The sequence below is a fragment of the Schistocerca serialis genome, chromosome 11 (assembly GCF_023864345.2).
Source record: "Schistocerca serialis cubense isolate TAMUIC-IGC-003099 chromosome 11, iqSchSeri2.2, whole genome shotgun sequence".
NCBI classification, from domain to species: Eukaryota; Metazoa; Arthropoda; class Insecta; order Orthoptera; family Acrididae; genus Schistocerca; species Schistocerca serialis.
In genome coordinates, this window is record NC_064648.1 from 115012376 (window position 1) to 115036155 (window position 23780).

Sequence of the window (23780 nt, forward strand, 5' to 3'; positions counted from 1 at the left end):
GTGAACCAGTGAGGGCAGGTAATGAGTCATGCTCTGGTAGCTGTCGGTAGAGCACTTGTCCACAAAAGGCAAAGGTCCTGAGCACTTGTCCACAAAAGGCAAAGGTCCTGAGTTTGTGTCTCAGCCTGGCACACAGCTTTAATCTGCCAGGAAGTTTCATATCAGTGCACGCTCCGCTGCAGAGTGAAAATTTCATTCTGGATACTGCTGGGATGTTTTCAGATTTCCCATCCTTGTGAAGACTGGAAATCTGAAAGAATGTGCCATCCATCTGCACCTGTGCAGATACTTTGCATTCGACTGTGCAGCATGTGGTGGAGTGTAGTGTGTACCAGTGTCAATAACTTTCTCTCCTATGCCAACTGCATACAGAATGAGGGGCAAGCAGCTGTCCTTATGCACACGCTAAGCACAGATGTTATACCGGTGCTCTCTAAACGGGATATACAATGGTGACAGTTGAATTTTACACAGCCTGTGTTGAGTATCGGTTCAGTCGTACAGTAAGATCAGTGTTGCCTTTCCTTTGAACATTTCCGACTGAAGTCGCTTAAAGATACCTGTCACACTTTCCTCACAGACCTGTTGTCATCCTTGTTGTGTATCTCTGCATTACTTTGATGTCTGTTATTTTTCCTTCTTCCTAATGAAGCAGTATTGTAGAATTGATTGCACTATCATTCAGTATGCCATTGTCTTTGTAGATATCCTCTGCATAACTCTCGCAGAGCCTTTTCAATTGTGCCTCAAAAACATCAGAAACTGTATATTAATCTGCATTAATAATAGATCACCTGGTGTCCATCTTACGCGAGTAGTGTAATGGAAGCACATACTGGTTACTTTTACAGTTTGTATTTTTACCTTAACAGACAGGTGTCGGTTAGTTAAGTTTTCCTCTTTTTCTACAGGCAAATGCATCGTATGTCGAATATGTGGAATCCAGCGAACCCGTCCTCGTGGACTTGGTGAGTCTACACTTACAATATTTTTTTCCAATTTTTATGTTATTTTATATTTATGTAGCTATAAAAATTATTCAGTTCACAGTGTTTGGTCTTGCAATTGTTTTACATCTGATTCTTTATTCGTATAAATGAAAATTGTTACGATAATAGTGTGTCTGTGCGTCCATGTATGCCGTGAAATAGTTTCAGTGACACTTTCAGTTGAAGCTGCTAAATGAGGGACTTTCAATAGGTAATGAAACACATTTTTTTAACAAATTTGGTTGAAAAAATGCAGTATTTGTTGTGAGACATTGTGGAATATTCCTGCTTCAGCTCCTACAGTTTTGTGCAGTTCCGATAGGTGACGGCGTGTATGTAGTCTTCAAAATGATATCTGTAACAGAGCAGAGAGCTGACATTCAGTTTCATTTTGTGGAAAACGAGAGCATCGCATACTCGTAGGAGCTCGCAGATGTCTACGGAGAGCTGGCAGTCAACGAGAGCGTGGTGTGTCGTCGGGCAAAGTGTCTGTCATCGTCACTATGAGGTTGCGCAAACCTGTCCGATCTCGCACGTGGCGGCCGGCAGTGCACAGCTGCAATGCTCGAATGCGCGGACACTCTCAACTGAGGAGATTGACAGGTCACAGACAAACACCTCACTGCTCGACTGGATGTCTTTGTCGGTCGTGCAGATCCACTCGTCCACCAGTTGGGGTACTCGGAGGTGTGTGCCCACTCGGTTTCTCGGTGCCCAGCAGAACACTGTAAAGAGCACAAAAGAACAACTTGTGTGGAATTGCTTGCGCATTACGAGGCTGATCGTGACAATTTTTTGTCGGGCATTGTCACAGGTGATGAAACGTTGCTTTATTACTTTGAACCGGAAACAAAATGTCAATCCGTGGAGTGGCATCACACTACCTCTTCTCCGAAGAAAAAGCTGCTGCCTCAACTGGTAAAGTCGTGGCGACGGTCTTCCGGGATTCTGAAGGGTTTATCGTTTTTGATATCCTTCCTCGTAGTGCAACAATCAACTATGTGCTACCCTCAGAAAATTGAAGGAATGACTTCAGCACGTTTGTTGCCACAAAAATGCGAGTGAACTCCTGTTCCTCCGTGTGAATGCGAGGCCTCTCACAAGTCTGGCTTCCCGAGAGGAGCTCTCGAAACTTCAGTGGACTTTTTTTTCTCATCCACCCGATAGTCCACATGTCGCACCTTTCAACTTTTTGGCCCAATGAAGGATGCGTGCTGCAGGAAGCAGCACCTGGTTGATGGGGAAATTGTTGATGCGGCAAGAACCGGAAAAAAAGTGCGGCTTACAAGGGGAGGCCGCCAATTGTGAAATTCAGATTTGATTCATACTGCGCATAATAAAAGCTCATGGCCAGAGGTATAATGTGGCAAAGCACCGAGATGCACTTCTCAGCCGTTGTCGAGAATATCGACAGTTAAAAGAAACCGTTGCGGTGAAATACTCTCTACGATTAATAATTCTCTACAGCGTTGTGGCGCAGCAGTAAGCGCTCGGGTTCGTAATCCAAAGGTCGCCGGATCGAATCTCGCGCTATGCAACTTTTTTTTTTTTTAGTATTTGTTTTTTATAATTCCAATATATATATATATATATTTTTTATAATTCCAAAATATATATATATATATATATTTTTTATAATTCCAAAATATATATATATATATATATATATATATATATATATATATATATATATATTGGAAAAAAAAAAAAAAAAAGTTGCATAGCGCGAGATTCGATCCGGCGACCTTTGGATTACGAACCCGAGCGCTTACTGCTGCGCCACAACGCTGTAGAGTATATATGTGTGTGTGTGTGTGTATATATATATATATATATATATATATATATATATATATATATATATATATTGCTTTTTTTTCCAGTTTTTTTTATGACAGATTTTTTAAATGCTTATTGCAAAAAACTAAGTCAGCCAGTTTCTGTATTACCATTATTTAACAACAGAAAATTACAAATTTTCAACATCAGCAATCATCAGCAATCATCATCATCATCATCATCATCATCATCATCATGTACAGTTTCCAGTCACTGGCTGGGTCTGGTTTGGAACGAAGGCCTCTCCACTGTTCTCTGTCTTCCCAGAATCTCTCTGGTCATCACGTATTACTTTCTGATTATTCTCGTATCATCCATTCGCTGAACATGTCCGTACCATCCAAGTCTCAAATCCTCTATCACAGAGATCAGAACTGGATGTTGCATGTTACATACTTTATAAATCGAGGTGGCTAGTGGGCTTCCATCCACGAGTATGGCGAGACTCAGAAGGGTGACATTGCAGTCGATTCGTGCTCACCGACTCGTTCCCTCTTACTGAGCTGTGCAGAAGTATAAGGCTAGCCATTACTCATTGTCAATAGCGAAGATGAGTAGACGATCTTGCTTCTCTAAAGCACCACTGACAAGGGGAAATGACCAAATGTCAAGATCAGATGGCCTTCACAGAAGCTGTGTTTCATGAGACTGTGGAGGATGTAAGACAAAATTTAACTGATGCACAGTACACATTTGTATATGTGTACAGATGGGGTGAAGTACAATATAAGTTTCACGCTATAGTCGAGATGAAAAATATACAAATTTTGTTGAACAAAAACAAAATGGTTGTAGTCCTGTCTACCGTATTTACTCGAATCTAACAAGGGGAGGCCGCCAATTGTGAAATTCGGATTCGATTCATACTGCGCATAGTAAAAGCTCATGGCCAGAGGTGTAATGTGGCAAAGCACCAAGAGGCACTTCTCAGCCGTTGTCGAGAAAATCGACAGTTAAAAGAAACCGTTGCGGTGAAATACTCTCGACGATTAATAATTTTCTACAGCGTCGTGGTGCAGCAGTAAGCGCTCGGGTTCGTAATCCGAAGATCGCCGGATCGAATCTCGCGCCATGCAATTTTTTTTTATTATTTGTTTTTTGTAATTCAAATGCTTATGCATGTTGGTGAAGACGGATCGCTCTCCAATTGTACCGCCTCCATTTTTCCGTTTTTTTTAACAGGGTGTACCAAAGCTCTCCCGTCCGCACTGATTTTCGACAATGTTATAAGTTGCGCTAGGGACCGCATCTACCTTCTTTCGAAGTTAACAGGCAACTACGCTGTTATGCGGCGGCTCGTTTCGGCCCATTCAACATCTGTCATTCAAGTGTAACGAGCGAGTAACGGAGTTTATATTTCATACCTGCCACAGCAAATTTGTGTTCGTGGGGTCTCTATTCTAATTCGAACGTTTGACTTGCGCTATACGTATTCGTTTCGGAATATCGTTTCTACGTCTTCTGTTAACTATACGTGGTTAACATTATGAAGACAATTAATAACATTTGTGAAATACAACTTTGTTTGCGGAAAACATAATGATGTCGCCAGTTTTTCCACGACAAACGACTTTCAACAACTTATTATATGCATAATTGTTGCAACTGATTGCCGGGAATTTTTTTTATATATATATATATATATATAATATATTCGAACGTTTGACTTGCGCTATACGTATTCCTTTCGGAATATCGTTTCTACGTCTTCTGTTAACTATATGTGGTTAACATTATGAAGACAATTAATAACATTTGTGAAATACAACTTTGTTTGCGGAAAACATAATGATGTCGCCAGTTTTTCCAAGACAAACGACTTTCAACAACTTATTATATGCATAATTGTTGCAACTGATTGCCGGGAATTATATATATATTGCAACTGATTGCCGGGAATTATATATATATTGCAACTGATTGCCGGGAATTATATATATATATATATATATATATATAAAATTCCCGGCAATCAGTTGCAACAACTATGCATATAATAAGTTGTTGAAAGTCGTTTGTCGTGGAAAAACTGGCGACATCATTATGTTTTCCGCAAACAAAGTTGTATTTCACAAATGTTATTAATTGTCTTCATAATGTTAACCACGTATAGTTAACAGAAGACGTAGAAACGATATTCCGAAACGAATACGTATAGCGCAAGTCAAACGTTCGAATATACACTCCTGGAAATGGAAAAAAGAACACATTGACACCGGTGTGTCAGACCCACCATACTTGCTCCAGACACTGCGAGAGGGCTGTACAAGCAATGATCACACGCACGGCACAGCGGACACACCAGGAACCGCGGTGTTGGCCGTCGAATGGCGCTACTGCGCAGCATTTGTGCACCGCCGCCGTCAGTGTCAGCCAGTTTGCCGTGGCATACGGAGCTCCATCGCAGTCTTTAACACTGGTAGCATGCCGCGACAGCGTGGACGTGAACCGTATATGCAGCTGACGGACTTTGAGCGAGGGCGTATAGTGGGCATGCGGGAGGCCGGGTGGACGTACCGCCGAACTGCTCAACACGTGGGGCGTGAGGTCTCCACAGTACATCGATGTTGTCGCCAGTGGTCGGCGGAAGGTGCACGTGCCCGTCGACCTGGGACCGGACCGCAGCGACGCACGGATGCACGCCAAGACCGTAGGATCCTACGCAGTGCCGTAGGGGACCGCACCGCCACTTCCCAGCAAATTAGGGACACTGTTGCTCCTGGGGTATCGGCGAGGACCATTCGCAACCGTCTCCATGAAGCTAGCCTACGGTCCCGCACACCGTTAGGCCGTCTTCCGCTCACGCCCCAACATCGTGCAGCCCGCCTCCAGTGGTGTCGCGACAGGCGTGAATGGAGGGACGAATGGAGACGTGTCGTCTTCAGCGATGAGAGTCGCTTCTGCCTTGGTGCCAATGATGGTCGTATGCATGTTTGGCGCCGTGCAGGTGAGCGCCACAATCAGGACTGCATACGACCGAGGCACACAGGGCCAACACCCGGCATCATGGTGTGGGGAGCGATCTCCTACACTGGCCGTACACCACTGGTGATCGTCGAGGGGACACTGAATAGTGCACGGTACATCCAAACCGTCATCGAACCCATCGCTCTACCATTCCTAGACCGGCAAGGGACCTTGCTGTTCCAACAGGACAATGCACGTCCGCATGTATCCCGTGCCACCCAACGCGCTCTAGAAGGTGTAAGTCAACTACCCTGGCCAGCAAGATCTCCGGATCTGTCCCCCATTGAGCATGTTTGGGACTGGATGAAGCGTCGTCTCACGCGGTCTGCACATCCAGCACGAACGCTGGTCCAACTGAGGCGCCAGGTGGAAATGGCATGGCAAGCCGTTCCACAGGACTACATCCAGCATCTCTACGATCGTCTCCATGGGAGAATAGCAGCCTGCATTGCTGCGAAAGGTGGATATACACTGTACTAGTGCCGACATTGTGCATGCTCTGTTGCCTGTGTCTATGTGCCTGTGGTTCTGTCAGTGTGATCATATGATGTATCTGACCCCAGGAATGTGTCAATAAAGTTTCCCCTTCCTGGGACAATGAATTCACGGTGTTCTTATTTCAATTTCCAGGAGTGTGTGTGTGTGTGTGTGTGTGTGTGTGTGTGTGTGTGTGTGTGTGTGTGTGTGTATATATATATATATATATATATATATATATATATAAATAAATAATTCCCGGCAATCAGTTGCAACAATTATAATCGTGCATATAATAAGTTGTTGAAAGTCGTTTGTCGTGGAAAAACTGGCGACATCATTATGTTTTCCGCAAACAAAGTTGTATTTCACAAATGTTATTAATTGTCTTCATAATGTTAACCACGTATAGTTAACAGAAGACGTAGAAACGATATTCCGAAACGAATACGTATAGCGCAAGTCAAACGTTCGAATTAGAATAGAGACCCCACGAACACAAATTTGCTGTGGCAGGTATGAAATATAAACTCCGTTACTCGCTCGTTACACTTGAATGACAGATGTTGAATGGGCCGAAACGAGCCGCCGCATAACAGCGTAGTTGCCTGTTAACTTCGAAAGAAGGTAGATGCGGTCCCTAGCGCAACTTATAACATTGTCGAAAATCAGTGCGGACGGGAGAGCTTTGGTACACCCTGTTAAAAAAAACGGAAAAATGGAGGCGGTACAATTGGAGAGCGATCCGTCTTCACCAACATGCATAAGCATTTGAATTACAAAAAACAAATAATAAAAAAAAATTGCATGGCGCGAGATTCGATCTGGCGACCTTCGGATTACGAACCCGAGCACTTACCGCTGCACCACGACGCTGTAGAAAATTATTAATCGTCGAGAGTATTTCACCGCAACGGTTTCTTTTAACTGTCGATTTTCTCGACAACGGCTGAGAAGTGCCTCTTGGTGCTTTGCCACATTACACCTCTGGCCATGAGCTTTTACTATGCGCAGTATGAATCGAATCCGAATTTCACAATTGGCGGCCTCCCCTTGTTAGATTCGAGTAAATACGGTAGACAGGACTACAACCATTTGGTTTTTGTTCAACAAAATTTGTATATTTTTCATCTCGACTATAGCATGAAACTTATATTGTACTTCAACCCATCTGTAATGGAACACATATACAAATGTGTACTGTGCATCAGTTAAATTTTGTCTTACATCCTCCACAGTCTCATGAAACACAGCTTCTGTGAAGGCCATCTGATCTTGACATTTGGTCATTTCCCCTTGTCAGTGGTGCTTTAGAGAAGCAAGATCGTCTACTCATCTTCGCTATTGACAATGAGTAATGGCTAGCCTTATACTTCTGCACAGCTCAGTAAGAGGGAACGAGTCGGTGAGCACGAATCGACTGCAATGTCACCCTTCTGAATCTCGCCATACTCGTGGATGGAAGCCCACTAGCCACCTCGATTTATAAAGTATGTAACATGCAACATCCAGTTCTGATCTCTGTGATAGAGGATTTGAGACTTGGATGGTACGGACATGTTCAGCGAATGGATGATACGAGAATAATCAGAAAGTAATACGTGATGACCAGAGAGATTCTGGGAAGACAGAGAACAGTGGAGAGGCCTTCGTTCCAAACCAGACCCAGCCAGTGACTGGAAACTGTACATGATGATGATGATGATGATGATGATGATTGCTGATGATTGCTGATGTTGAAAATTTGTAATTTTCTGTTGTTAAATAATGGTAATACAGAAACTGGCTGACTTAGTTTTTTGCAATAAGCATTTAAAAAATCTGTCATAAAAAAAACTGGAAATTTTACGTGAAGATTGTTGTCAGATAATTTTTTGTTTTCTTGAGATACTTTTAAAGTCTTAACTCAGTAACACTGCCTTGGATCATTTCATTCAACTTTTGGTAAGCAACCACCTTCAGAAAAGATAATTGGGAATCAGTACGAAGAAGTCCACGGGGTCATGTTTCAATCAGTGATGAATTTTGTAAAGCTCATCCAAAATTGGACATCGTTTCAGAAAGTGTTGATGCTACGTGCAGCACAATTGAAGAGTACTGGCACGTAAGTTACTGAGAGATACAGAATTACACTATGATTCGCCACGAACTTAACAGCTCTAGTTCTGTTCCCGTCTGGCGGTAGAATGAGTGACTTACGGAACTGGACAGAGACGTTACTGATGTACAGAATGGACAGCACTTCTGAACTGCTTGATCCACCCAGGAGCACTAGGCATCAGTAATGTGCCCGTGCACAGAAGGGGGTACTCAGTGTGTGCTTTCAGCTCGTTATTCGTTGTTTTTTGTTATTGTTGACAACTATGGCCAGCTTCCATCTGGAGCATTTGCACATTTTTCAGAAAGTGAATTTTCATAGATCCACTAATTAAACATATAAAATATTTTTTTGTTAGCAGACTTCCTTCTCCCCCACCCCCACCCCCACCCCTCCACCTGGTGCAAAACCCTTTCTTTGTACCGATTGCTGCATATTCGAGAAATGCAATGTAGCAAAGGTTCGAGTGCCCTGATATTGGAGTATAGTATAGAAAGGTAGCTCTATGATCTTATATCACAATGTGGTACCTCGACAATTGCTTATTACTGTACACCACATACAGAATTCTGAGGAGGAGGAGGAGGAGATTAGCATTTAACAACCCGTCAACTAGAAGGTCGTTAGATATGGAGTTAGGCTTGGATTAGAGAAGGATGGGGAAGGAAATTGGCCATGCCCTTTCAAAGGAACCATCCCAGCATTTGTCGAAGCAATTTAGGGAAACCATGGAAAAACCTAAATCGAAATGACCAGACGAAATATTTGAACCATTGTTCCCACAAATGCAAATCCAGTGTGCTAACCATTGCGCCACCGCGCTTGGTCGTACACAATTCTGAGTAATTGTGGCACATACATTAGTTCTAAAGGAACCAGTTAATGTTTTGAAAAGTTTGAGAAATTGTTTTACATATTAGTTTTGTCTTTGCACTTATCAGCATAACGGAAGTCTGTCATTCCATGTGGGAAATAGCAGATGTCATGATTTGTTGTGGTCTAGCAAATGGAAGCATCTGTGAAGCCCATGTCTTGTATATTGGCAAATATCCGGACTGCTGGGTACCGTCTGTGCAGTTATTCATCAGTCTTTTCCAGAAACTAGCATTTCACAAGCCTATTAAAACAAAAACTGGTTTCACTAGCACTAATGTATGCATTGCTCTTGCCCAGAATTGTGAAAATGTGTTATAATAATAACACTAACAGATGTTTCCATGGACAGTAAGAGAGCAATGTGTCCTTATTGTTTACTGCATTCTGTAGGTCATTCATAATAGCAAAGAGTTTGCAGTAGAAGAGATATTACTCACAGGAGTGAAATTACAAGTGCTCTTGCTTCTTAAGCTATGCATTTTACAGCACATGTTTACTGGATATTTTTGCCTTGTTTTGGTCAGTACTAGCACCTCGTAATATGTGAGCTACTTTTTTTTTTAATGTGTGTGTGTAATATAACTTCTTCTTCTCCCTTTATTTAAAAAGCTATCCAATAACTTATAGGCATCCCTTGTAGTAATAATTTCCTTACCTGGAATGATACTCAGATCTGGTTGTGCTTAAAAATAGGCAGCATTACTTGTTCGAACATTATGAATTACCTTGAAGAAAATTGTCTATTGACATACAGTCAACACAGGTTTAGAAAACATCGTTCTTGTGAAACACAACTAGCTCTTTATTTGCATAAAGTGTTGAGTGCTATTACAAGGGACATCAGATTAATTCCGTATTTCTGGATTTCTGGAAGGCTTTTGACACTGTACCACACAAGCGACTTGTAGTGAAATTGCGTGCTTATGGAATATCATCTCAGTTATGCTACTCTGTGTGTGACTTCCTATCCGGAAGGTCACAGTTCGTAGTAATTGATGGAAAGTCATTGAGTAAAACAGAAGTGATTTCTGGCATTCCCCGATGTAGTGTTATAGGCCCTGTGCTGTTCCTTATCTATATAAACGATTTGTGAGACAGTCAGAACAGCCGTCTTAGATTGTGTACAGATGACGCTGTCATTTATCGACTAATATAAAGTCATCAGAATATCAAAATGAATTGCAAAATGATTTAGAAAAGATATCTGAATGGTGCGAAAATTGGCAGTTGCTCCTACATAACGAAAAGTGTGAGGTCATCCACACGAATGCTAAAAGGAATTTGTTTAACTTCGGTTACACAATAAATCAGTCAAATCTAAAGGCCATGAATTCAACTGAATACCTAGGAATTACAATTATGAAGAACCTAAATTGGAAGGAACACAGAAAATGTTGTGGGGAAAGCTGACCAAAGACTGTGTTTTATTGGCGGGACACTTAGAAAAGGTAACAGATCTACTAAGGGGACTGCCTACACTATGCTTGTCCATCCTCTTTTAGAATACTTCTGCATGATGTGGTATTCTTACCAGATAGGACTGACGGAGTACATCAGAAACGTTCAAAGAAGGGCAGCACGTTTTATATTATCACGAAATATGGGAGGGTGTGTCACTAAAATGATACAGGATTTGGGTTGGACGTAATTTAAGAAAAGGTGTTTTCCATTGCTACGGAATCTTCTCCTGAAATTCCGAATACCAACTTTCTACTCCGAATGCGAAAATATTTTGTTGACATTGACCTACATAGAGAGAAAGGATCACCATGATAAAATAAGGGAAATCAGAGCTCATACGGAAAGATACGGGTGTTCGTTCTCTCCGCGCGCTATACGAGATTGGAATAATAGAGAATTGTGAAGGTGGTTCGATGAACCATGTGCCAGGCACTTAAATGTTATTTGCAGAGTATCTATGTAGATGTAGATTCAAGGGGATTCAATGATAGTTCTCCCATTTCAAGGCAGAACATACAGGAAGTCACCCTTAAAGTCTAAGAGACATTAAACATTAAGCTGAAAACTACATATCATCACGATACTGTCAGTCGGAAGTTGGCTGCTACTACCTCTCTCTCAGCCTGTAAACTCTGTAGGATGGTGTGGTGGTGCAGCGAGAAGCATTTTAACGAGGTTGACGCCGTGTGCACAGAAGGCTACTGTTTATATTTCCATGACCATCTGTTGTCTTGATACATTGTGATTCACAAAACCTTCCATTTGGGGAAAAATGTGTCAGGAAGGGGAAGGGCAGCCACACCAGTTTGGGAACTTGGTCAAATCTCTCTCCCTCTGCCATGCACTGTACAGTGTCTTCCAGACTATCTATGTGGTTGTAGGTCAGATTCTAGAAAGTTTTTTTTCTCTGTTTCAGGGAGCAACTTCCTCAGAAGGCTCTTCGCACCCTTTACGGTAAGATCCTGCACCATAAGTTCAAAATATGTCTCTGCATATCTCGTTTCTTATAGCATAGCTGTATAATATCTCTTTGTTAGGAGAGCAGCAAATAAAGTTGATTAAACTTTCATTTAATGAGGGTGGTCCCACTCCGGATTCGATTTTGCATCAAAGAATTGAACAGTAGCATTCTCTGAGTGGGACTCGATCTATTGACTGATGTGAGAGGGAGAGTGTGTTCCTAAACTGAGGTGCCGTTGTGACAGAATGCAAAATCTAAAATGGTGTGCAGAATTCTGCTCGTAAACATCACAGGGGCTTTTGTCCGACCTTAAGTGGCAAGTACTACTGACAGTCTAAAATGCCACACACTAGTCAAATACTAAACAATACATCCCTAGCCAAACAGTTAGCGTATCTGTCTTTGGTGCGGGAGAACCTGGATTCTCTTTGCGGTACCTCCTCAGATTTTCCCCGAGGTAGGGAGGTCTGGAACAGCTTTCGCTCAGCCTCGTGAGGCCAGATGAGGAGTTGCTAGAATAAAGAAGCAACGAGACTACTGGCATTCGTATGTTGGCAGTAACAGCTGGAGGGATTGGCGACGTGGCATTCGCTTTTCCCTAGCATTGCCTCTCGTAGGCAGCAGTCAGCCAGTCAGAACGTGCCTAAGGTGTAATCCGTGTGTGGTGGTGTTCTCACAGAAGTGCATGAACACCTCAGCAGCAGTCTCCATCTCGTGCTTCAACAACTACTACTCTAACTCTGTGCACACCTCGTTTCAAGGTTTAATATATTGCTGTTGAATAACTAATACTGCGTAACTGACTTCAGATTTAGGCCAGTTGACCTACTTGACTCAATGCACCCAGTGTTACAGTGAGTATAACAAATTTCAATTCATTACAGTGGAAATAGAGCTGGAAAAAAAAAGGACAGGTCAGAGAAGATTAAAAAAAGGTGTAAATTCTGCACAACTGCAATAATAATAATAATAATAATAATAATAATAATAATAATGAAATAGCATGAATAGATTAGAACAACAAGCTGACCCACAAAGAGGAGAATACCAGGCTGGTTTTCGCAAGGGACGATCATGCATAGAACAGATCTGGAATCTGAAAATGATTCTGCAGATGAGAAACACCCGAAACACAGTGGCCACTTTTGTAGATTTTAAAAAGGCCTACGGCTCAATAGACGGAGTAGCGCTCTGCAACACGCTGGAAGAATTCAGCATTGACAGAAAGACAAGAGCAATCATTCGACAGACATTAACTGACACAGTCTCCGTGGTCAAATTTATGGGGGATGTCTCTGAGCCATTTGAAATCCAAACTAGAGTGCGACAGGGTGACTGACTTTCACCATTACTGTTTAATATCATTCTTGAAAAAATTATCAGGACATGGGAAAAAGAAGTTAAAGGAATCCAAATTGGCCTTAGAAAAGATAATAGATTCAATGTGAAGTGTTTAGCTTTTGCAGATGACCTTGCAATCCTCACAAATAATAGAAAAGAAGCCACTAACGCCATAGAGAAGTTACACGAAATTGCACAAAGAACTGGCCTGCAAATTTCGTATGAGAAAACCCAGTACATAGAAAGAGTGCCACAAGACAAATTGCCTATTGTGACAACCCATGAGAAAATCGTACAAGTATCACATTTTAAGTACCTGGGAGAAATCATCCAGCCATCAGGGATCAACCTAAAGGCCAATGAGGAAAGAATTAAAAAAACTACAGAAAGCATATAAACTCATGTGGAACTATTATAACAAAAAGTCCATATCCATTAACGCAAAATTGAGGCACTAAACACTGTCGTACTTCCAGAGGCACTGTATGCATCTGAAACAACACAAATAGATGGGCAAACTAAAATCAAAGAAATAGAGAAACAAGAAAGGAAAATTCTCAGGAAAATTTTTGGCCCAATACAAGAGCAAGGAATCTGGAAGAAGAGACCAACATCAGAATTATATAAATACACAGACATGATAATGGATACAATAAGGAAAAGAAGGCTGCAGTTCTACCGACACAGGATGAATGAAAACAGAATTTCAAAGCGAATTCTTAAAGTCATCAACTCAGGCAGGGGAAAAACAAAATGAATAAAGGAAGTTGAAGAGGACCTCAGACAAGTGCACATAACAGTAAATGATGCAGAAAATAGAACTGAATTCAGGAACATCATCAAAAAACATAAATTTGACACCACAACACAGAAGAGACCAGGATGCAAATGAACAGCGGAGCGAAAGAAACAACACAGTGAACACATGAAGAAAATTTGGGCTCAGAAAAAACATAAACAATCATCATAAAGGAATTCAAGTTCAAACGCTCTCTTTAAATGGGAATAATTGAAAATAATAATAATAATAATAACTGGAGTGAGATTGTTTGCTGTTGATACTGTTGTCTATAGGGTGGCTGCAAAGTGGGAAGACAGTGAAATGAAGGAAGGCTGCAGAGTTTCGATATCTGAACAGTTTCTATCTGGTGTACATCACTCTCAAAACAAATCTCAACCTTTGCACACTACTTTAAAATGAGCCTGATTTATCTCAGAATAAATAGATTGTCTTGTGAATCACTGTTTATTCCCATCAGCCGAAGCTTTTTCTAGAGAACTGGTGTCCGACACAGATAGATGCGTAACGAGCAGCAAAATCGTGCTGTGTCTGTGTGTCCTTTTGTATGTACCCAGCAAATTGACAGAGCGTCAGTTACGCAACATTGCTTCTACAATGGTGATATAAACTAAGTTGTAGTGGATTTATGCTGATAATAAAGTAAAATTCAACATGATTATGTCATTCAGTTTATACCAATGTAATTTTAGATAATAAATAAAGTAATTAACGGGCAAGGTATGTAGGACTATTGGGTCGGTGCTGCTCGAGATATGTGCTGGCGCCCTGAAGCTATATGTGTAGTGATATCGGTGGTCTCCCACCAGTTAACGTGTGTACGTGACTGTCTTTATTGTATGTATCATCGGCATCCAACAATTTGTAACCAAATATATGACATTGGATTGAACTAACAGTTCTGTTGCTGCTGTGAAATATAAACAGTTGCAATGAATAGTGTGTTTGTGTCCACAGATGTGCCCCTGTAATCTCTTAACAAGAGCATAGGGAAATTGTCAACCTTCATTTCATCCCCTGAGGTACCACACTTGCCTAGCATACAACTTGTATGTGTTACAGTGGTGTTAGAACAATATTACATGTCTTGGTAGTGAATGCCACTTCAAAAGATTTTTTTTTTTTTTTTTTTTTTTTCTTCTAACGTTGCCTACAAATCAGAAGAATTTTGTGGATATTGTGGCTGTTGACAAAGAGTTGGAGGTAGATTGAGGAAGAATTGCAAATGGAAAAAGATGTAAGGTTGATAGAAGTGGAGTAGGAACTGACAAAAAAACAGAGAGAGAGAGAGAGAGAGAGAGAGAGAGAGAGAGAGAGAGAGAGAGACACCAGCATTGGACAAATTAAGTGTGGAAGTGACTAGAGCAGGAGAAGAGATGCAGATACAGTGGCTGAAGAACAGCTTTTGAAATTCTGGAGGAGGGCATAATTTTACCCGTCTGAGAAGCAATTCCAGAATTCAAGTCAGGAATAGTTGCTAGCTTGAGTAATTTTCAAGTAGATAACCTCAGTGTAGCAAAGTCATGTCACTTAAAAAAGGCAAGTCTTCCAGTCCAGATTGTGTACCTGTTAGAGTGCGCTAATGAATTAGCTGTGTTAATAGATGAACAGCACCAGTTTGCTTTTGTTCTACAGTATTAATTTCTATTTTGTTAATCGCTTTTCGGCATAAAAGGCCATCTTCAGACACTTACCGAGTATTGTCACCAAAGAAGTTACAATGTTTGCAAACGACATTGGAAGAGAACTAACATATCCAGACTCAAGCAGAAACATAGAGTAAGTAACATATTTGACAGTGTGGTGGTAATGTAATGAAAAAGTAAAAAAAATTGAACAGTAAATAAATAAAAATGGAGTAGACAGGAAAAACTTTTAACACAAAATAGGAACGGCATGCCTACGTAAGTTTCTATTAATAAACAAAACAAATAAAATAAAATTAGTACTTGACAAGGCTAAGTCAAGAGGTACAAAACATGCAAAGTGATACACAAACTAATTAAAAGAAGAAACAATTATCAATGTAACTACAGAATACATAAGGAATTTGAGCGACAACAATAAGATAAACAGAAATAAATAAATGCAAGAAAATGGAGGAGTTTGAGGGAACAAACGGCAAATCCAATCTTTGAGAATAGGTTGGTACTGCATCTCAACATTAACATTACATTCAAAACCGTGGCTATGTAACAGTTTGCATTAAATAAATGAACCAAGTAAAATATTAACAATATTTGATGAGACAACTACAGGAGGTGTTAAACATGGACATGAATACAAGTACCAGTGAACAGAAGGACTTAACAATTGAAACTACAGTCTATATGGAATACACAGACAACTTCAATAGTCAATACAGAAAAATGGGAATATGTATGAAGAGACATTGTGGGAAGTAATGAACAACAGAGATGACTATATGAAGTTTAGGAGAGGGAAAGTGTTGAGCTGTGTGTGGTCATTTAGGATTAGATCTGGACTGTGAGCAAGATGTTTGTGAACTTCCAGGAGGTTGAGTTTATGGCCTTTGTTTGCCAAGTGAAGTACACGGACACTGGCTGGTAGTTGTGACCCTCACTCAGTACACGCTCAGCAAATGCGAAGCCAGAATTCTGCAACCTCCAGCTGCGTTCATGTTGGGCCAGCCTAGTTGCTATGTCTCTGCCTCACTGACCGATGTAAAATTTGTCACAATCAGAACAGGTGATTTTGTATACCTCACTTTGGCTAATAACTGGATCTTATCTTTGCTATTAAAAATACACTGGGCTGTCGTGTTCGTAACATAGTAAGAAAGCCTATATTTGCAGGCTTTCAATGCTTTGTCTACAATCTGTGATACCTCACCTAGATATGGCTGTGTACACCATTTCTTGCAGACAGTAGATGGGGAAGCAAGTAGGCCATAGAGGAGGGTAATAATTTTCTGCTTTTGTTTCTTGTGCAGGATGTGGTCAATAAGAACTCGACTGTAGCCATTGGCTGTGGCAATAAATTTTATTGTATCTAACTCTGTTTTAAAATCATTTCTGGACGTAGGGATCGATACGAGACAGTGTACCATTGAGTGGAAAGCTGCATATTCGTGAGCTATGTGGTATTGTGGGCAAAAAGGAATTACTGTGTCTGTAGTTGTAGTTTATCTGTAAATTTTTAAATTGTGTGTGCGTGTGTGTGTGTGTGTGTGTGTGTGTGTGTGTGTGTGTGTGTGTGTGTGGGGTGAGATCTAAGAAGTTTATGGTTTTGTTGCCAATCTCCATTATGAACTGAATATTTTTATGTTGACCGTGTAGGTTTTCAAAAATATGTTGAGTTGTCTTGTAGTACCAGTCCTCATACACAGGACATCATCTACATATCTGAACCTGTATTTGATATTTGCACTCAGAGGTTCTGTTTTAGAATATTCTGTCAAAACGGTCCATAAATATTTCAGCCATCAGCGGACTAAGAGGGGAACCCATAGCTAAGCCATGTAATTGTTTGTAAAGAGTCCCTTTGAACTGGAAATATCAAATACTGGTTCGTATATGTAAAAGATGTCCTATGTATGTGGACTGGTACCACAAGACAACTCAACACATTTTTGAAAAATACCTAAATATTCAGTTCACAGTGGAGATTGGCAAAAAATCCAAAAACTTCTTAGAACCTGCAATTGACATCAGTACACACACACACACACACACACACACACACACACATATTATTTAAAATTTTACAGAAAACCTACAACTACAGACACTGTTAATTCCTTCTTGCTCACAACACCCCATAGCTCACAAACATGTAGCTTCCACTCAATGGTACACTGTCTCATATCGATCCAGAAATGATTTTAAAACAGAGTTACATACAATAAAATTTATTGCCACAGCCAGTGGCTACAGTCGAGTTCTTATTGACCACATCGTGCACAGGAAACAAAAGCAGAAAATTATACCCCTCCTCTATGCCCCACCTGCTTCCCCATCCACTGTCTGCAAGAAATGGTGTACACTGCCATATCTAGGTGAGGTATCACAGATTGTAACCAAAGCATTGAAAGCCTGCAAATATAGGTTTTCTTACTATGTTACGAACACGACAGCCCAGTGTATTTTTAATAGCAAAGATAAGATCCAGTTATTAGCCAAAGTGGGCTGTGCAAAATCACCTGTTCTGATTGCGACAAATTTTACATCGGTCAGTGAGGCAGAGACATAGCAACTAGGCTGGCCCAACATGAACGCAGCTGGAGGTTGCAGAATTCTGGCTCCGCATTTGCTGAGCGTGTACTGAGTGAGGGTCACAACCACCAGCCAGTGTCCCATGTACTTCACTTAGCAAACAAAGGCCATAAACTCAACCTGCTGAAAGTCCTGGAAGTTAACAAACATCTTGCTCACAGTCCAGATCTAATCCTAAATGACCACACACAGCTCAACACTTTCCCTCTCCTAAACTTCATATAGTCATCTCTGTTGTTTATTACTTCCCACAATGTCTCTTCATACATATTCCCATTTTTCTGTATTGACTAAGTTCTTAGTTCTATTGAAGTTGTCTGTGTATTCCATATAGACTGTAGTTTCAATTGTTAAGTCCTTCTGTTCACTGGTACTTGTATTCATGTCCATGTTTAACACCTCCTGTAGTTGTCTCATCAAATATTGTTAATATTTTACTTGGTTCATTTATTTAATGCAAACTGTTACATAGCCACGCTTTTGAATGTAATGTTAATGTTAAAATGCAGTACCACCACACTCTCAAAGATTGCATGTGCAATTTGTTCCCCCAAACTCCTCCATTTTCCTGCATTTATTTATTTCTGTTTATCTAATTGATATTGCTTAAGTTCCTTATGTATTCTGTAGTTACATCGATAATTGTTTCTTCTTTTAATTAGTTTGTGTATCACTTTCCATGTTTTGTACCTCCTGACTTAGCCTTGTCAAGTACTAATTTTATTTTATTAGTTTTGTTTATTAATAGAAACTTACGTAGGCATGCCGTTCCTATTTTGTGTTAAAAGTTTTTCCTGTCCACTCCATTTTTATTTATTTACTGTTCAATTTTTTTACTTTTTCATTACATTACCACTAAACTGTCGAACTGTCGAATTTGTTACTTACTGTATGTTTCTGTTTGAGTCTAGATACATTAGTTCTCTTCCAGTGTTGTTGGCAAACATTGTAACTTCTTTGGTGACAATACTCGGTAAGTGTCTGAAGATGGCCTTTTACGCCAAAAACAGGTTAACACAATAAAAATTAATAAATACTGTACAACAAAAGCTAACTGGTGTTTTTCACTTATTATAATGTTGTTCTACCAAAACCTGATGGAATTTTCTGCTAAAATAATTAGCTATGTTTTCAGCAATGCCATTTTTTAACTGTGTGAACCATTTGTAACACTTGAATACTGCTTACGCTGTCATTACCGTATGCTTCCTGCATCATTTAGTGTGTCTCTGTTAAGGGTTTTTTGAGTTTCACACACAATTTCATGCAGATGCATTCATTGCTCCTCTGACTCTGACATCTCAGACTTCATAAACTATATGACATAATGTTCTACTCAACACGGCACTGAACTATAATTAACAGACATACAACAATGAAACTTCTGGCACTTACATATTAAACACAAGCGTGTGCAGAGATGCCAACAGCATTTCACTCCAACACACCATTGGTGTGAAATTATGAATGTTTTTTGAACAGATCTCGTAAACAATCTGTTGCTGCAGCATCACACTGCAAGCAATCCAGTGTCAACAACAGCTACATTCAGTTTGTGTTCGGCACTGCAGTAACATGCCACGTTGAGGCATACAGCACTTTGATAGAGTCAGGATAGTGGCTTTACTTTGAGCAGGCCATACATAGCAAGATGTTGCCAATAAGTTACATGTCACTCAAAGTGGTCTAAGGTGTGGAGAAAGCACGGAGAGATGGGAAACGTAAAGGACAGACCTCGCAGTGTTTGTCCTCGTATGACAACACCGACGCAAGGTGATTACCTCGAGCTGTCGAGCTGCAGGCACCCGACATCAGCTGCCAGAAATAATGGAAATGACTTCTCTCAGGCAACAGGCATTCTTATCTCAAACCAAATAGTGCATAGAAGGTTGCATCAGGGTGGTCTTCATTCGAGAAGAGCAGTGAGAAGTTTTGCACTGAGCCAACAAAACTGATGCAATTGAGGGACGTGGGCTCTTGCACGTCAACATTGGACCGTTGGAGAAAGGAGTAATGTCATGTTTGCTGATGAGACCAGGATTGGTTTGTGACCAGACACTAAACATGTTAGGGCGTGGAGGAGTGTTAGATGGCACCAGGATGCTGATATGTTCAGGAAACCCATCCGTTTGAAGGTGGAAGTATAATGTTCTGAGCGACAATAATGATGGGATGGTGTACCCCGTAAGTGACACCTGCATCAGTTTGACTGGTTTCTGATACCTCCAAGAGGTCTTCAAAACGATTGCAAGGCCCTACAGATGTGAAGTCAGTGACAACTTCATCCTAGTCAGTGACAGTGTGAGGTCACACCGCACTCTAGCGGTGTCTCGGTATCCTCAAAGATTTTTCATCAACAAAGTGCATTGGCCAGCACAGTCCCCAACACGAATGCAATTGAGCACGCACGGGACCTGTTGAAGGTGGCCATTGCACGGCATCCATATCCACTTGACAATCTTCAGGACCTCACTGCAGCTGCCATTGAGGAAAGGGACCTCATACCCCAAGATAAACTCGACGGTCTCATCCAGATTATGCCTCGCACTCGTCCGTGTGCGGGGAGGACATATGAAAGACTGATAATCACATCATGTTGCTTGCTTTGTTTTGTAATGATTTTTTGTAATTAACCAAAATCGTTCTTGTTTTCAGAAGGAATTGTGTTTATTTTGTTAATACGATATTGTACATACCTCAGTGGGTGTACTACAGGAAGCCATTGTAGTAAACTCTATAATATTACAAACCTTTTTTGGCGTGTGTGTGTGTGTGTGTGTGTGTGTGTGTGTGTGTGTGTGTGTTTGTGTGTGTGTGGGGGGGGGGGGGTGTGGGGGGGGGTGTGGGTGTGGGTGTGGGTGTGGGTGTGTGCTGCTGCTTTAGGCATTTATCTAGAAGTGATATCTTCCTGTTTTGATAAATCCTTATCTGTTATCAAGACCAAAACCGAGTCACAGGTTCCAAGACAGCTGTGCACAGCAGATGGCTAAATTTTTTACGATATATTCCTAAGACACGATCTCTAACAGACTTGAAAATGTTCTTGATATCTTTATCCATTTCCAAATACAGAAGTTCAAAGTTGCCTAACTTGTACATGTAAAATATGCACCTAAAATCTAGTGTGAGGTAAAAATTTAGTTTATAAATTAACCGAGCATGAAGAAATATGTTTTAAAGTATGTCAGTTATCATCAGTAGGGTTCTGGGAACCCCATGTTGTAGTACTGAAGTATACAAAATTTTTGTGCAAATAAAATCTGGTCACAGGTGTACAATTAGTTTTGCACGGTTTCAGTTTCACATAAGTAAACTATCAAAATTTTACGTACCCGTGAAGTTCTTTTCATATGAATGACATGCCCTGCTGTAGCAGTGAAAATAAGAGAACCAGTGGAAAAATGCTTCTATTGGAGTACAAAAAAGGCAAATGCGCACCTTGTTATTAAAACACTGACTGAAAAGGGGGTACCAGGTACCTCATTCTACCTCCTTCAGCACCTTCAATAATTTCTCCAAAAATTTTATGTTTCTGTATGTTGAGAGAGAAGGCAGTAGCAGTGGGAAAGAGACAGAGAAGTAATAAATACTGAAAGATTGTAGACAGTGGTGGTTGTATAGAAAAAGTGAAGGAGACAGTGGTAGTGTAAGAGAAAGAGAGGGACACAGTGACAGTGGAACATAGCAGTCCTAGGAAAAGGGTGAAGGAGACAGTGCCAGTGGGAGAGGAATAAAGAGAAAGAGAAAGAAAAAGTTAAGTATGTGAGAGCCAGATATAATGAGATACAGAGTCAATGAGAATGAGGAAGAGAGAGATAGCTGTGGGGAGGAATGAATGAGACAGTAGCAGTAAGAGAGAATGTGAGGGAGACAGTGACAGTGAGAGCAGACAGTAGTAGTAGGACAGGATGAAGGAGAATGTGGCTGTGAGACAGGAGACAGTGACAGAGAGACACAAAGAGATAATGACAATAAGTTGGGCCGAATGAGTAAGAGAGGATGGGCAAGTGGGAGTGGATGTGTACAAGCGACTTGCAGTGATCGACTAGTGGGTGTGAGCGAGTTACAGTTAGGGGAGCCTATGGGAGTGAAAGGTGCGTTGCGTCTTAAAATGAGTGTGATTATGTTCGCATGCCAAAATATCTGGGAAAATTTTTAAAGGTGCTGGTGAAGAGAGAATGAGGCAGCTATTACCCCACTTTTCAGGCAGTCTTTAAAATAGGAGAGTATTCGCCTGTTTTGTGCTCTGAAAGGAGTATTTTTCTACTGGTGATCTATTGATGCACAACCAGCACAGATTCAGAAGATATCACTCTTGTGAAATATAAGTGGCTGTAAACACAAAGTAACAAGTGATATCCGTCTGGGCTCTCGAGTCGATTCTGTATTTCAGATTTCCGGAAGGCTTTGGACTCCGTCCCTCCGAGCAGCTTCTGATCAAATTGCACATCTACAGATTAATGATTTCCTGTCAGGAAGATCACAGTTTGTAGTAAATGACGGAAAGTCATCGAGTGAAACGGAAGTGATATATGGCATTATCCGAGGAAGTGTTACGTGCTCTTTGCTGTCGTTACTCTTTGTAAACAATTTAGGAGATTATCTGACTTGAGTACTACTACCGTCTGGTAAAACCGTCAGAAGATTAAAACGAATTACAGAATGATTTAGACAAAAATATCTGCACATTAAAAAAAAATTGGCATTTGATCCTGAACAATAAAAAGTGAGAGGTCCTCCACATACAAAAAGATTTTGTTAAATTTCAGATGCGCAATAAATTTAAAGGATGTCGATTAAACTGATACCGAGAGAATACAATTACGAACCATTTAAATTGTAACTGTCACATGGGAAATGTTGTGGGGAAGGCGATTAGAAGACTGTTGTATTAGCACACCACTCAAAAGGTGCAACGAATGTACTAAAGAGATTGTTTACAGTACACTTGTCCCTCTTGTTTTGGATGGTACGGAGTCCTTACTCGATAGGATTTATGGAGAACATTGTCACAGTTCAAAGAAAGCTACTCATTTTATGTTATTGCGAAATAGGGGAGAGGGTGTCACAGACACGATAGATAGTTGCTGTTTCGACCACATTAAAACGAAGACATTCTTCGTGGTGGTAAGATCTTTTCATGAAATTACAATCACCAACTTTGTCCTCCGCACAGCAAAATATTTTGTTCACTCCCACCCACATAGGGAGAAATGTCCGTTGTGCTAAAATAAGAGAAATCAGAGCCTGCACGGAACACCAACTTTCAGCTGCAACATGATAATACACCAGTTTTGTGACTACACAACTTATTGCAAAATTTGGCTGGACTGTCATACCACAGCCTCTGTACAGTCCCAATTTAGGGCCTTAACTCTTCCATATCCTTGGGCCTCTGAAAGATGGACCGTGAGCTTTTCAAGAGTGAAGTGGTAGAGGAATAGCCTGAAAGTGAAAGTGTTTCTGTGGGACCTCAGCCGAATACACGGGTTTAACACTCACGAAAACGTAGCGTTTTCATCCCATACTTCGGAAGTGTATTACTCTTGAGCAATAGCCTTAGGATGCTGAATGGCATTAGGTTAAATTGTATTTATAGTTTAATTTTTACAACAGTCTGTTGAATTTTGAAGATAAATTTCATTTCAGGAACCACTGTCTGGGACACCGTGTGTCTAATATCACCAAAACTGTGCCAGACTTGTCTCGGTGTTCATCAAATTATTTTTATGTGTCA

At 40.7% G+C, this 23780-nt stretch overlaps 1 protein-coding gene across 3 annotated transcripts in view; it reads left to right on the top strand.

Annotated features, from left to right (window-relative positions):
• LOC126426810 (uncharacterized) overlaps window positions 1–23780 on the top strand; it is a 188268-nt gene that overhangs the window by 125183 nt on the left and 39305 nt on the right. For 2 of the 3 annotated variants that reach the window (XM_050088811.1, XM_050088813.1), the window contains 2 exons: window positions 912–968; window positions 11624–11661. In XM_050088811.1, the coding sequence (XP_049944768.1) occupies window positions 912–968; window positions 11624–11661 (95 nt within the window). The remainder of the gene's footprint in view (window positions 1–911; window positions 969–11623; window positions 11662–23780) is intronic. The other variant, XM_050088812.1, reaches the window with a different exon arrangement.